Source organism: Macaca nemestrina, chromosome 9 (assembly GCF_043159975.1).
Source record: "Macaca nemestrina isolate mMacNem1 chromosome 9, mMacNem.hap1, whole genome shotgun sequence".
In the NCBI taxonomy this organism is placed as follows: domain Eukaryota; kingdom Metazoa; phylum Chordata; class Mammalia; order Primates; family Cercopithecidae; genus Macaca; species Macaca nemestrina.
The window spans coordinates 14184579-14200702 of NC_092133.1; the positions used below are offsets into that span (position 1 = coordinate 14184579).

General features: G+C 50.1%; 1 protein-coding gene across 2 annotated transcripts in view; it reads left to right on the forward strand.

Annotated features, from left to right (window-relative positions):
* The window catches only part of LOC105467800 (regulator of G protein signaling 10), a 41563-nt gene extending 28852 nt beyond the window's left edge, over window positions 1-12711 (forward strand). For both annotated transcript variants that reach the window (XM_011717531.3, XM_011717528.3), the window contains exon 5: window positions 12443-12711. In XM_011717531.3, the coding sequence (XP_011715833.1) occupies window positions 12443-12589 (147 nt within the window). In that variant the 3' untranslated portion in view covers window positions 12590-12711. The remainder of the gene's footprint in view (window positions 1-12442) is intronic.
* The last annotated feature ends 3413 nt before the right edge of the window (window positions 12712-16124 follow it).

The following is a 16124-nucleotide window of genomic DNA, read 5'->3' on the forward strand; positions in this document are numbered from 1 at the left end:
GTTATACTCTGTTGTTAAAAACCTTTTCTTGGAAGGCTGGGCTCAGTCGCTCATGCCTGTAATCCCAGCGCTTTGGAAGGCCAAGGCGGGTGGATCACCTACAGTCAGGAGTTCCAGACCAGCCTGGACAACATGGTGAAACCCCCTCTCTGCTAAAAATACAAAAATTAGCCAGGCGTGGTGTTGGGCGCCTGTAATCCTATCTACTCGGGAGGCTGAGGCAGGAGAATTGCTTGAGCCTGGGAGGCTGAGGCTGCACTGAGCCGAGATAGTGCCACTGCACTCCAGCCTGGGCAACAGAGTGAGACTCCATCTCAAAAAAAAAAAAAAAAGCAAAAGAGTGTTTTAATTGGATAGAGAGAAAGAGCCACGACCTTTCCTCCTAAGGCATAACTGGGTGAAAACAAGGTATTTGGAATCAGAGCCGATTTCACAGTGAGTCTCCAGGTGAAGGGCCCCTGGGTTCCATTTTGCTTTGAAAACTCTCTCTCCGGGTCCTTGCTGTAACTGTCAAAATGAGTGCTCAGCACTAGCCCCGGTTTGTTTCTTGCAAAGGCTCCCTTGAGAGCTCTGTTTTCCTAAGTGAAGGAGATTGAAGCTGAGGGGAACATGTTTGGAGCCACAGGATTTCACGGAACTTTCAAAAGCCTCTCCCGCGGCTTTGGCTTTGCTGAGCGCTGCTGGGCTTCATGGTGGAGCCCCAGAGCAGCCGCTTTCCGTGTGTTCAGCACCGCAGCCCCGCCCCCGGACTTAGCTCCTCATCACCACGTGCGTGTCGGGCGCCGCTGCTCTCTGAGCTTCTAGGAGGGCAGCTCTGACTTTGTAGGGCACAGCTGGAACCTAGAAGGACGGGAAAATCTTCCCTGAGCCCCAGGCTGGATGAGCCCACTCCCATGCACCCTGTTTAAAGGAGAGCTTCAAGAGTTTTCAGTCAGGTCCTGTTTATTCTTGCTTTGCACACAGTTCTAACAGGTTTTTCGGTTCATAGCAGATTTGAAGTTGTGGTACAGACTATGGAGTGATGAGCAGCAAGAGGTGACCACTGACAGCTAGGGAGGACACAGAAATGACACTGAGCACAAGCATGGCATCGAGGCCTGAGACCCTGGGCGTGGGGACCTCCAATGCCACACGCCACACCATGGGCATCCCTGTGCTTTTGGACAGTGACATGATAAGTGAGCCTGGTGACCCCAAACCATCCAGTAGAAGTTAAATTGAGGTTAGCGTATTATGTGAAGAATGCATTATTCATTTTAATGAGCACTTCATCACAAACATTTTTTTTTGGAGACATAGTCTCGTTCTGTCACCCAGGCTGGAGTACAGTGGTGCCATCTCTGCTCACTGCAGCCTCCGCCTCCCGGGTTCAAGTGATTCTCCTGCCTCAGCCTCCTTGGTAGCTGGGATTACAGGCGTGTGCCACCAGGCTAGGCTAATTTTTGTATTTTTAGTAGAGATGGCATCTCACCATGCTGGCCAGGTTGGTCTCAAACTCCTGGCCTCAAGTGATCCACCCGCCTCGGCCTCCCAAACTACTGAGATTACAGGTGTGAGCTACTGTGTCCAGCCAAAGGCATCTTAAGAGAAGCTTGAGGGGCTTAAAACTGCTACCTGGGAAATTCATGTAAGCGGCAAGATGGTTCTCTGATTTAATTCAGTTCTGCAAGCTTGGTGTGCCCAGCCCTTTGGTGGCAAAGCCAGGAGAGGCACAAGGTGGTACTGTGGGTATTTCCCTAGTACGTTAGCCTAGAGTCAGAGGCTGCTGTTGGATGAATTTAGGTTGGAGGAAGCAGGAAGGAAGGGGGCTACCTTACAAAAAAATTCTTCAGGGAATTGCAGTTCCTCACAGTGTGTTTTCTTCTTTAAAAACATCTATTCCGGCCGGGCATGGTGGCTCCTGCCTGTAATCGCAGCACTTTGGGAGACCGAGTTGGGCAGATCACGAGGTCAGGAGATCCAGACCATCCTGGCTAACACAGTGAAACCCCGTCTCTACTAAAAATACAAAAAATTAGCCGGAGTGGTGGCGGGCGCCTGTAGTCCCAGCTACTCAGGAGGCTGAGGCAGGAGAATGGCGTGAACCCGGGAGGCGGAGCTTGCAGTGAACCGAGATTGCACCACTGCACTCCAGCCTGGGCGACAGAGTGAGACTCCATCTCAAAAAACAAACAAACAAAAACATCTGTTCTTGGGAGATCTGATTCAGTCCTGGTTGGTCTGCTGGTTTGTGGATTTGTTGTTTTATTTATTCCTTTATGCTACAATTATGAATTGAGGCCCTACTCTGTACCAGGGACTGTGCTAGGAACTGTGTGTACAACAGGGAAATCAGCATCTGCCCCACCAAGGAGGGCAGAGAAAGATCAATGCTAAGAAGGAAATGCAGCAGGGGATGGGCTGAGAGGGACTGGGAGGGGCCTGCTAGGGTCGGTGCTCAAGGAGGGCTCCCTGGAGAGGCGACTGGGACCTGAATGGCAAGCGGGATCTGGATGAGAGGACCTGGGAGCCAGGACCTTCCAAGGAGAGGCAAGCGCAAAGGCCCCCAGGCAGGGGCAGCAGGTGCGTTGGGGGTCAGCGTTGTCATCGGAATGCAGCAAATGAGGGGGTGGTGGAAGCTCAGTTGGGAGGGACTGGCTGGGTCAGGCCCCGAGGCTGTGGCAGACAGTTTAATTGCAGGGATGTGAACAGTGGCTGTTTATAGAATGTGCTGGTTAGGCTGGTAAGTCTTGGACCTCTTAGAGCCTGAGAACCTTGGCTCAGGTCCCTAGCTCAGGGCTGTGCCTGTTCCACACCAGCTGGGCAAGAGAAGGTGGATGGCTCAGTGCAGAGACAGCTCTGTTACTAGAAAGTCAGCTGTGAAACCCTGACCTCCTGACCTTGGCTTACCATTTGTGTGGTGGGTGGAAGTGGCCTGACCTCTGCCCCTCCCCACTTTCCCCTTCCCCCTCTCCCCCTGTCCAATACTCGCAGGATATGGGGCTGCCAGATTCATTACCGTTATGACAGTGCATGAGCTTGGCCCTGAGCACCAGAGGCAGAAGTGGGGGATTCTAGCCCAGCCTTGCCTCTGTCTGACCCCAGGAGGGTTCTGTTTCTTACTGTGGCTTCCGAGTCCTCATCTGTAACATGGCGCTTTGGGCAAATCCTCTGCTACCTCTCTGAGCTGTAAGCGTTCAATGCCCTGGTGTTAAAAAGTCACTCTCTGATAACCACAATCTTACTTCCTTAGATCTGACTCCCCCTGCTGCCCCTACCCCAACTTGTTTGACTTTATTTATTTATTTTTTTGAGTCAGGGTCTCACTCTGTCACCCAGGCTGGAGTACAGTGGTGTGATCTTGGCTCACTGCAGCCTTGACCTCCTGGGCTCAAGCAATCCTCCTACCTCAGCCTCCCAAGTAGCTGATACTGCAGGCGAGTGTCACCAGGCTCGGCTATTTTTTTATTTTTATTTTTTGTAAAGATGGGGTCTCACTATGTTGCCCAGGCTGGTCTCAAACTCCTGGCCTCAAGCAATCCTCCCGTCTTGGCCTCCCAAAGTGTTGGGATTGGAGGCATAAGCTACTGTGCCCAGCCTTCTTTCACTTTAGAATTTAGTTACTGTGAGATTGCGGGCAAGACTTGCTCCCTCTCTGTGCCTAGCTTTTCTCATTTGTGAAGCGGGGGTATTCATGAACTGACCTCAAGTGATGTGCCCACCTCAGCCTCCCAAAGTGCTGGGATTACAGGCATGAACCTCTGTGCCCTGCCTATTTTAATTTTTTTTTATGCTGGGGCTCCCCCTGTCATCCAGGCTGGAATACAGTGGCACCATCATGGCTCACTGTAGCCTTGACCTCCCAGGCTCAAGCCATCCTCTAACCTCAGACTGCTGAGTAGCTGGGACTATAGGCGTGTGCCACCACGCTTGGCTAATTTTTAAAATATACTTTTCTAGGGGTGGGGTCTTACTATGTTGCCCAGGCCGGTCTTGAACTCCTAGGCTCAAGCAATCCTCCAGCCTTGGCCTCCTAAAGTGCTGCTGTGATTACAGGCGTGAATCACAGTGTCTGGCTCAAAATTATCTTAAATTGTTAAATTAGTACATGCTCATTGTTAAGATAAAAAAAATTCATGTATCCAGGAGGGTATGAAGTGAAAAGTTAGGATCCCCCAGTGCTGCCCCTCCCTCTCTCTCCCCAGCGGGAAATCGATGACATCATTGATCCTTTCAGGCTCTACTCAAACACTGAAGAATGGAACACATTGAAGTCTGCTCAGTGACTTACAGTTGTTCCATATGAAAGATTTAAAACAAAATTCTCCTCTGGCACATTTCTTAGCCCCAGTTTACACATCTTTCTTGCTCAGAAGCCTTTGGTTTAAGTTCTATAGCACAGCATGGTCTGGAACAGCCATGAGGTTGATGAAGATAGAAAGGTCCAGATCATTGCACATGGCAGCTTCGTGGTTTTCTCAGTCCATGGAAGAGAAGGGCATGGGTTTGGGGGAGTGGGGTGCTCATTCTTCTTCCATGAATATCACGGGTCTCCATGCCTACACTTAAAAGCAGATTTTGGGCCGGGCGCAGTGGCTCACGCCTATAATCCCAGCACTTTGGGAGGCCGAGGCAGGTGGATCAGCTGAGGTCAGGAGTTCGAGACTAGCCTGGCCAATATGGTGAAACCTCATCTCTATGAATAATACAAAAAAATTAGCTGGGCGTGGTGGCGCACACCTGTAATCTCAGCTACTCAGGAGGCTGAGGCAGGAGAATCGCTTGAACCCAGGAGGCGGAGGTTGCAGTGAGCTGAGACCATGCCATTGCACTCCAGCCTGGGTGACAAGAGTGAAACTCCATCTCAAAATAAATAAATAAATAAATAAATAAATAAATAAATAAATAAGCAGATTTTGCGTCTATTAGGATGCCTTCCCCGGGCTTTGGGTCTGGTGCTAAACTCTAGCCTGGAAAAGCAGAGATGAGGTAGACTTCTCCACTCAAAAAGAAGTCCTTAACCTTTGGTGCTTACAAAAAAAAATGGAAAACCAGCACTTTGGGAGGCTGAGGTGGGTGGATCACCTGAGGTCAGGAGTTTGAGACCAGCCTGGCCAATGTGGTGAAACCCCGTCTCCACTAAAAATACAAAAATTAGCTGCGCACATTTGCATGTGCCTAAAATCCCAGCTACTTGGGAGGGTGGGGCAGGAGAATCGATTGTACCTAGAAGGCAGAGGTTGCAGTGAGCTGAGATCACGCCACTCCACTCCAGCCTGGGCGACAGAGTGAAACTCTGTCTCAAAAAAAAAAAAAAAAAAAAGGAAAAGGCTTGGGTGAGATGCCAGTGCTCCCAGCCACATCCTTGACAGAGAAAGGAGCTATGAATGGGGTCCCTTTTTAGCAATGCAGTTTCTTTTGAGTTTCTCCAGAAAGTAAGAGGTGAGAAATGCTTCCTTTTTCAACATAAGTAAGAGGGGTGGACCAGCTATTGAGGGCCTGGGAGGGTGAGAGGGGCTGTCCGGCCTGTGGCGGACATTTGGGGGCCCATTCTCTACCCGGCTCTATTATTTCTCCACATGGGACCTGGGCCTGAGTGCCCCTGCATGACCCTGGTCCCCTCTCCTGGGTGGTGGCAGAGGCTGTGGTGGTGACCAGAGCAAGGGACTTAGGATGTGTCAGTCTTATGGGTGCCAGGTGACATGTGCTCCAAAAGATCAAACGCAGGGCAGAAATGAGTATTTTCTAGCATGCTCCGCCAGAAAAGGCAGGTGTGGTTTTTTATTCAAACGGAAGGGAGGTTGGCTGTCTGCGTACACCATAGCCATCTGCCTCGCGAGGGTCACGGCGGGAAGGGCAGTATTCGAGATACTTTGAGATGTTTCTTGCAACTTTAAAATGGTATTTGGTGCTGGGCACGGTGGCTCACGCTTGTAATCCCAGCACTTTGGGTGGCTGAGGTGGGAGGATGATGAGGTCAGGAGATTGAGACCATCCCGGCCAACGTGGTGAAACCCCATCTCTACTAAAAATACAAAAATTAACTGGGTGTAGTGGCACATGCTTGTAATCCCAGCTACCTGGGGGGCTGAGGCAGGAGGGTTGCTTGAATCAGGGAGTCGGAAGTTGCAGTAAGCCGAGGTCACGCCACTGCACTCCAGCCTGGCCACAGAGTAAGACTCCGTCTCAGAAAAAAAAAAAAAAAAAAAAAAAAAGGTATTTGGGGGAAGAGGAGGGGAGAGTGGCACTCAGTGGAGCATTCAACTCCCCTTCTGATGGCAAAAGGCAAAATTAAAATGCCTTCACCCCCAGCAGAAAGTGAGTCGTGTCATTTGGGCCTGGAATATGAGTCCTATGGACTGCAGAAAAAAGCGAACAATCGGCTCCACACGTGTGACGGCACTGAACCCGTGAGCTTGGGAGGGGATTTCATCCAAGCAAGGTCTCTCTGATCCTGTTGTGTCCAGACTCCTTCTGGATTTCCAGTCCCACCCCTGGCACACTGTCATCTCTAGCTGGTCTGTCTATGAAGCTGGAGCGCCATGCAAGACAATGGAACCTTCTGTGTGGCCTGTCCTGGCGCTCTGGGGCAAGGGCTGACTTGAGCTGCTTCGTCTGCTCATCTGCTCTCTGCCAGCTGCCCTCAGACCTCCTCCTGGGTGCAGCCCGTTCCCACTTGAAAGGGAGGTGGTCTTTACTTGAGGGGGTGGGTACATGCCTGTTTGCGCCTTGCCCCAACAGCCTTGTCAATGCCCAGCCACTTCTGAGGGCTGGAGGGACAGGAGCTTCCTTTTTTCTCCCTTTGTGTCTCCTCGCATGGGTACACAAGCCCGTCTGTAGTCCATGTGCGTGGAGAGAGGACGCCTTCTAGAGCCGCAATTCAGAGACGGCGGTGCTTCCACCTTCCTTCAGCCATTTTCCTGTAAAAACGAAACCAAGTTCTTAAAGCAAATATGATATCCCACTAACTAAACTTGCATTGCCTTAAGGAATGATGTTTTCTTCTCATGCCTGAAATAACATGGCGGAGGGTTTTGAAGAGAAGAGAGGATGCGTGTTTTGTTTAGGTCTTCTGTACGTGTCTTCCGAGAAGTGTTAAAATATTTATTAGGCTTGAAATGCAATGAATGGAGACAGACGCAACATTCACAGAGGGGCCTCCAAGGCTGGTTGAGCTCCTCGTTTCTACACAGCTGAGTGTGCGTCAGGGCGACGTCCTTTCCTGGAGCGGCACATTTTGAACAGTCTGAAGTTGGAGCACTGCGTGGATATTTTTCTTTCCGGAAGGCAAATCCTGCTTGGTCATGGCCACGTCTGGGATCTGGAGAGGAGGTGGTTTGGCGATATAAAGACCTGGTTTTGCGGGACCGTTGTACAGAGCTGCACATCTGCAGGAAGCCTCCCTCCTCGTTTTTGTCCGAATCTCACTTCCAGCGGCCTGTAGGATTGGATCCCAAGGCAACGATGCTAAACAGTTTACAGTCCAGGCGTGCAGCTCGCAGATGTGGGGCTGCCAAAACCCCAAACCTTGCTAAGCCGCAGCTGTCTTGGCCAAAAAAAGAAAAAAAAAAAAAGATACAGAATGCAGCTCAGCTGCCAACTTGAGTTTTCCGCTTCACCAGCAGCTGCTCATTGGACGGATGGCTGCCTCAGCTCTGCTGCCGTGTCTTCCAGTCACCTGCAGCCTCCCGCTTAGCCCAGATGGCTCCATTTTCTTCTTTCTCTTCCTTATGGACACTTAAGGAGTCCGATCATGTTGTTCAGGTGCCCATCACAGTCCAGCCCTGGTGAGGTCATTTCTCCCCCTCGGGGAGCCCTGCTTGTTGGAACTGTCTGGGACCCCTAGGCCCATCTCATTTTCTTTGTTTGAGCAGAGGTGAGGTAAAATCAAAAAGAGGACTCGATGAGCCTCCTTGGGCTGTCGTAAGCAATGACCCCAGGCCAAGTGGCTTCAAACAGCAGAAACGCATTCGCTCAGCAGAAACATTGAAAATCTGACATCACGGTGTTGGCAGGGCCCTGTTCTCCAAAAGGCTCTGGTGGGCGGTGGCGGGGGGATGTTAGGGGTACTTCCTTGCCCCTTCAGCTTCCAGACTGCTGGTGGCTGTCAGCACTCCTTAGCGCTGCTTGGCGCATGGCTGCATCACCGATGTCTGCCTCTGCCTTCACATGCCTTCTTCCCTCGGTGTGTCTCTCTGTGTCCCCTCCTCTTCTGATGAGGACACCCAGTCCTTGGATTTAGGGCCTACCCTAAATGCAGTGTGATTTCATTTTGAGACCCTTTTCCAACCCTCTTTTCAAATGAGGTCAATTCTGAGATTCCAGGTGAACGTAAGTTTAGGGGAGCACCACTTACCCCACTACTGACCTTTAGGGACATTTGTTTCTCACTTAGACACATGGATACACTCTTAAAGAATGTATTTGGAGCCAGGTGCGGTGGCTCACGCCTGTAATCCCAGCACTTTGGGAGGCCTAGGAGGGTGGATCACCTGAGTTCAGGAGTTTGAGACCAGCCTGGTCAACTTGGTGAAAACCTGTCTCTACTTAGCTGGGTATGGTGGCGCACGCCTGTAATCACAGCTACTCAGGAGGCAGAAGTGGGAGAATCGCTTGAACCTGGGAGGCGGAGGTTGCAGTGAGCCGAGATCGCACCACTGCACTCCAGCCTGGATGACAGAGTGGGACTCTATCTCAAAAAAACAAACAGCAACAACAAAAAAGAACGTATTTGGGATCATTGTTTTTAGACAGGGTGTGTTTTTAAAATTTAGCATCAGTCATTTAACATTCACGGTCAGTTTTCCATGTTGCTCTCTTTGCAGCCCTCGTTTTTATTGTCCTGCCATGCGAGTGGCAGATGGCCTCATGGTCGGGAGTAGGGGCTCCAGAGCCTGCCCGGGCTGGCCTCCCACCCGTCTCTTTTGCTCATTGTTATGAGCTGACCTGTGCTCCCCTCCCTAATTCATATGTTGAAGTCCTAATCCCCAGAATGTGACTTTATTTGGAGATAGACCTTTAAAGGGGTAATTAACATTAAACGAGGACATTGAGGTGGGCCCTAATCCAGTCTGACTGGTGTCCTTGTAAGAAGAGGAGGGAAGGATACACATGCACTGGGGAGACCCCGTGAAGACACAGGGAGAAGGTGTGGTCTGCAAGCCAAGGAGAGCGGCCTCAGGAGAAACCAACCCTGACGGCATCTTGACCTCGGACTTCTAGCCTCCGGAACTGTGAGGAACCCCTAAGCCCCTCGTTTCCTCCTCTGTCAAATCAGGGTCTTCAGAGCGCTAGAGGGAGGACTGAAGGAAAGAATGCCCACACGCTGCCCAGCGCGGGGCTGGAGGGCACAGCGGCCGGGTGCTAGCCGGGTTCAGTTCCCCAGCCTCTGCTGCTGCGCAGCGAACGGTTTCTGTTCAGTCAGTGGTAAACATTTACTGGACCCCAGTTACAGCTCTTTTCCCTATGACAGATGAGGCTCTGGTAGCTGGGACTGCAGGTGGGTGCCACCAAGCCCTGCTAATTTTTATAGTTTTAGTAGAGACAGGATTTAGCTATCCCCCGCCTCAGCCTCCCAGAGCACTGGGGTTTCAGGCATGAGCCACTGCGCCTGGCCTTAGTTGCATTCTCCATCCTCTAAGTCACCTTTGCTGAGCCCCGTCCCAGGAGCACCCTGTTACTACGTGCTCCTGAGCCAGGCCCAGGGGGTCCTTGGCCGGTGGCAGTCAGAAGTCTGCCTGCACACCCCATGTAGAGCAATCAGGCTTCCCACAGCCCAGGCACATGAAGGCTTTGGGGGTGACATCCTCTCTTTCTCCAGCCTGTCTGGGTCCAGCGGTCACAGCTGCCTCCCAGTCACTGCAGCAGCGTGGGAGATGGGCGAGAGCTCTCAGAGGAGGAAACCTCTGCCTGAGGGACTTCTGTACTTGTAGGGCATTTCACACCTGCGCCAGTAGGGAGTGGCCCTTATGCTCTTAATAAATAGTTTGCAGCCCCCTCCCCTCAAGCTTGCTGGCAGCCTCCGGATCTCAGGGTCGAGTCCTGCCAGCCCAGGGCAGTCCCTGAGCTTCCTCCCAGCTGAAGCAGCCTCCTCCCCTCCCCCTCCTCCTCTGCCCTGGGTGCCCCCAACGCCAGCCTTTTTTCTTCTCTACTTTGAAGTCTGAGCCTCAGAGCCACTACAGGCAAACAGGATGTTCCTCTCCCACGCGCAAAGACTTCACACGAGACGCCTGGGTCGCACCGCATCCTGCTCAGAGTGGCGGGTCCCGTCTGCGTGGACCTGGGGTGGGAGTGGGCACAGGACTGAGGCCAGGTGCCAGCCGGGACCCTGGTGCCACTGGTTTCATTAGTCACATTTGAGCGTTCATTGCAAACTTTGAACTAGGTAAGCCTCGAAAAGTTTCCCTTGGGGGCTCTTGTGTTCGGAAGGGCTGAATAAGGCAGATGGTGGCGCTTGCTTAGCACCTTGGTGGGACACCCTGAAGGAGTAATGGTGTTTCTCATCCCCCACCTCACCCCCGGCTATGATTTTTGTCTTTTCTGGGATTAAATTTTTTTTTTTTTTTCTGTAAACCTCAGAAAATTACAGTCACACCTGGAATTCCAGGATGGCTACAAGATAGACGACTGCTCTAGCGTGGCATGGGACAGGGCCTTAAGGAGGCAGGGCCTTGCTGAGCAGCTGGAGGACTCGGGCAAGACTAGAAGGGCACCAGGGGATGGGCAGGCGCTAGTTTAACAGTTTAAAGAAAACCTGAAGTCCCAGGTCTTTCTCTGGGTTGTGGACTCTGTTTATAGTACAGTGACTCAGGCGGTTCTGCTGTGGTTGAAGCCATCTTGGGAAGATGAAGGTGTAAAATTTGAGGGTTCCAGTTCCCTCCTGAAGTACCTCCTATCTGCCAAGCAGATGTTCTGAGTCCTTTGAGTCCCTCAGATGTTTATTTATTTTTTATTTTATTTTATTTATTTATTTTTTTGAGACAGAGTCTCGCTGTGTTGCCCAGGCTGGAGTGCAGTGGTGTGATCTCAGCTCACTGCAGCCTCTGCCTCCCAGGTTCAAGTGATTCTTCTGCCTCAGCCTCCCAAGTAGCTGGGGTTACAGGCATGTGCCACCACGCTCGGCTAATTTTTGTATTTTTAGTAGAGACGGGGTTTCACCATGTTGGCCAGGCTGGTCTTGAACTCCTGACCTCAAGTGATCCACCTGCCTCCACCTCCCAAAGTGCTGAGATTACAGGTGTGAGCCACCGTGCCCGGCCCCCTCAGATGTTTCATTTATAAAATAGTGTATGTGTGTTGGGAGAGGGCAGCCTTAAAATATGTCAGGGTTTTACCATCCACTTGACAGCCCCGTCTGGCAGTCAGCGACATTCTAGACATCTCTGGAACTTTCCACTTGGTTGTTCCGTGTACCAGGGTGAACTGTGTGGATTTTTAGTTGCAGAGCATACTGAAAGTTAAGTGGAAAGGTCTGAGAGGGTGGGTGGGGGGGAGAGAGAGAGAGAGAAAGATGAGGGGTGGGAAAGAGATCATACTTCTCAACAGCTGGAAAAGGCTTTGTGCTTCTCCTTTCCCTGCCCCTTTCCTGGGACAAGGGAGGAGGGCAGATGGCACAGGATTGGGTAGGAGTGGGGGAAGATGAATGCTGGTCACAAGGACCATGGCCCAGAAGAGGTTCAGTGGCAGCCAAAGGAAGCTACTGTGCCTGTGGACAGCCTTCTGAGTGTCTGCTGTACCGGCAGGGGCAGCCCTCTAATCTGGGGCACTTCAGCTCTGTCGGGTGTCTTCTTCGCTCACCTGACATACCTTAGACTTGTTTCATTCTGGGGATGTGCTCCCCAGCCTGTCTGATGGCACAGATGTTGGCCTGCTGCAGCTGGCTGCTCTGTTCTTTATTTGGGGCCTGTTCCCTTGCTAAGATCATAGTTTGACTGTCCTGCCCTGCAGTGAGCATGCCTCATTTTGACTCTTGGCACAATAATAGGTTTGTTTGAGATCTCGGATGCCAGACTTACTGGGAGTCTTAACAATACTGGCATCATATGATATATCAGTGATCTTTTTAACACCACTGCCTCTACAGAAATGGTTTCTATCCGGCTGCCTCAAGCTCTTGGAGAAATACATCCTTGTGTTATCTAGGCAAATAAAGGGGAGAGTCTTGAAGGACTTCTTGATACAAGGGTCTGAATTAGTGCCGTGTGAATCTATATTTCCGTGGAAAATAAAGGCATATTTGTTCATGTGACTGTCTATATATTCCATTGAGATTATTGCATAATGACCAAAAATCTCCAGGAAATGTGCCTTGTCTAGCAGATGGCTTATTTGAGCTTTCTTAGTGTGTTCTTTGCACGTACTAGTATTCTTTGGCACATGGTAGGTATCCAATACTTATCTGATGAGATGATTTATGGCCTGGATTAGCCTCAGCCTTCAGACTCTTTTTTCTTTTCCTCCTTAGATCTTTAATCTCATGAAGTACGACAGCTACAGCCGCTTCTTAAAGTCTGACTTGTTTTTAAAACACAAGCGAACCGAGGAAGAGGAAGAAGATTCGCCTGATGCTCAAACTGCAGCTAAAAGAGCTTCCAGAATTTATAACACATGAGCCCCCAAAGAGCCAGGACTGGCAGCTTTAAGAAGCAAAGGAACTTCCTCTCAGGACCGTGCAGGGTTTATCATTGCTTTGTTATTTGTAAGGACTGAAATGTACAAAACCCTTCCATGGGATATGTGTGTTTTATTAACTGCTTCACCAGTAAATTTTGCATGATGGCTAAGCTAACATAAAAAAATAATAATAATAACTTGGAAGTTTTAGTTCACAAAACAGAGATTCCTTCAACACTGGACACGTCGAGCATTTTGTAGCTTAATTAAGCCTCATATAAGGCCGCAGGGTGAAACACATCACTACCTTTTACCTTGTAAGTGTTTGCTCTACCTCTCTGGTGAGTGGATGCATGTCCACAGGTCACTTAGTAAATTAACTCAAGCATGAGTTGATCCGGCAAACCCAGGCTACTGGGGGTATTGTCTGCCAGTCGCCTTTTGGGTTAAATATTTCTCGAGAGCACGTTCAGTGCTGGAAAAAGAAAATGAATCACTGACAGCCTCTAAAGATTTGGGAAACTTGTGTGTGAGTGTCATCAAAGGGTTATTATTTCTTGTGTGTGGGTTGGTCCTGGTTTTGACCACAACCCGTGACATTTCATGCAATGCAGATAAATAGTTCATCTTGACAGAAACAAGATCTCAACCAGGAAGGAAAAGAAACACAAGTGGGAAATTGTTCAGGGTCCCCCTGGCGAGTCAAGGTGGTGTTGAATGGCATTGTAGCACAGGTACGTGCAAAGGATGGAGTTGGTGGGGCTCTTCCTTTCTCCTGTACCCATCGCGGACATATCATAATCCTTTCCTCTCTGCTCCCACAGAACTTACTAACTCTGGCTTGAGACTTCACCAGGAAAAAGAAATGCTGCCTTTCAGCCTGCTCTTCTTGGATGGGGAGGCTGCGAATGGGCCATGCTTGAGCCAGGCTGTCCCCGCCAGCCCAGGAACTCCACTTTTAGAGCAGAGCCCACCAGGGCCAAGGTCAGGCTCAGTTCCCTTTGGTGAATTGTTCGTGCTATTTGTAGGGGGTTGGGTGCTGCCACCAGGCCTTTTCCAGGATGTTTGCTAAGCCCTTTCTGTTTGTACAAAGTGACCAGCTTCTGTTGCGTGTGAGCCTCCCAACTCAGACTTTCCTGTTTGCAAAATTCCCTAGTGTTGAAGGTGGCTGTATAGTTTATCAATCAAACTAGGACACTTTTCTGAGAGAAGAGGGGTTGAGCTTAATAATTAGACTGGGATAATGCCTATTATAAGCCCTAATCTGGTTCTATTCTGGGTCACAGTTACCCTACTGATGGCTGTCCCCCACATGAGCTCTTGGGCAGCCCCCCGGATTCCCTAGCCTCGCTGTCTAGACACTGTGGTCAAATGTTTCCTGCCCTTCCATCCAGGGCCTGGGAAAGGGATGGCCTTCAGGGAGCCGTTCACTGCCAAGCACTAAATAACCCAAGGACATTCATCAGAAACAGCAAACACAGGCTTCTCCACCCTCCTCAGGTACTTCCCAGACAGGCCTACTCTGCACCTGTCTTCTCTCTGCCTATTTCCAGAACCTGGGAAGGAGACGGTGATACTGAGAATGATACCCAAGGGCCCTGTGATCAGAGAAATTCAGTTCATTGTCAAGCAGAGCAGATTGGCGCTTTATTTATTTATTTATTTATTTATTTATTTATTTATTTTTGAGACAGAGTCTTGCTCTGTCGCCCAGGCTGGAGTGCAGTGGCACGATCTGGGCTCACTGCAATCTCTGCCTCATGGGTTAAAGCGATTCTTCTGCCTCAGCCTCCTGAGTATCTGGGATTACAGGCACATACCACCCAGCTGATTTTTGTATTTTTAGTATTTAGTATTTTTGTATATTTACAAAAATATAGTATTTTGTATAGTATTTTTGTATACTTTGTAAATATAGTATTTTGTATAGTATTTTTGTATATTTAGTATTTTTAGTAGAGACGGGGTTTCACCATGTTGGTCAGGCTGGTCTTGAACTGACCTCATGATCCTCCCGCCTTAGCCTCCCAAAGTGCTGGGATTACAGGCATGAACCACCGCACCAGGCCTATTTTTTAATTTTTGAGATGGAGTGTCACTCTGTCTCCCAGGCTGGAGTTCGGTGGCATGATCTCAGGTCACTGCAACCTCCGCCTCCCAGGTTCAAGCGATTCTTGTGCCTCAGCCTTCCAAGTAGCTGGGATTACAGCACCCACCACCATGGCCAGCTAATTTTTGCATTTTTAGTGGAGTTGGGTTTTCACCATGTTGGCCAGGCTGGTCTCGAACTCCTGACTTCAAGTGATCTGCCCCCTCAGCCTTCCAAAGTGCTAGGATTACAGGTGTGAGCCACTGCGCCTGGCTAGATTGATGCATTTTTAAAGAGTAAAGATTAAAAACAACACAGGTTCTCTAGCTCAGCTTTCAGTTTATTAACTGGATGCAGTTCGGTTATTCAGGGATACAGAGACAGCCCACTGCACCACTGCAGACGTAGGGAGTCTTGAGGGTGACATGACTGGCTGCCTTTGGAGAGCCTGTCGTGGGCAGGTCTCAGAGACTGAAGGTGGGCTAGGAAGCCGCTCTCTGACTTTTCCCCTTTTACCAATGGGCGCAGAGACCCTTTGAGATGGCCATCTCTTTCTAAGAGTTTGAATAAAACAAATAGCCAGAGTTAGCCAGAAGATCAGCCATTAAAGGAATATTCTTCCCCCTGCCCCCACTTAGGAGTTGCCTGAAAAGCTGAAAGGCAGCGGGGTGGTGAGCCTCAGAGCTTAATCACTGCTTACTCCTACTAGTGTGAACTCACGCCACTCCGTCTGGCTTACATCTATGCCAGTCGCAGCACTGAGGCATATGCAGAATTTAGTGTCCTGAAGCAATTGCAAACGTGAAGCTGAAGTGTAGGGGATCCACATAGCCAAACAACTGCTTGTACCCAGCCCTTTGCTTTCATCCCTGTGCCCATCCATTCATCGATTAGGGTTGAAATTGTGTCTTTGGCTGGGTGTGGCGGCTCACACCTGTAATCCCAGCACTTTGGGAGGCCGAGGTGGGTGGATCACCTGAGGTCAGGAGTTTGAGACCAGCCTGGCCAACATGGTGAAACTCTGTCTCTACTAAAAATACAAATACTAGCCACGCATGACTGCACATGCCAGTAATCCGGCTACTCAGGAGGTAGAGGCAGGAGAATCACCTGAATCGGGAGGCAAAGGTTGCAGTAAGCTGCACTCCAGCCTGGGTGACAGAGCAAAACTCTGTCTCAAAAAAAAAAAAAAAAAAAAAAAAAAGAAATCGTGTCTTCAATGTGCCAGGGACTGTGCTAGGTGCCAAGATTCAGGGGGCAATAAAGCAGCAGTGGCGAGCTGTGCTCCAGTGGGGTTTACAGATGTATGAAAATACAGGTTTTCTTACTGTTCAGGCCTAATGAGGCCAGCAGGTCAGGAGACAACTGCCATTGGAGAGACAATTTGTTACAGTTCCTAAGCAGAGGCGGCATGCGATAATCATGCAGGGCCACGTGGGGGAAG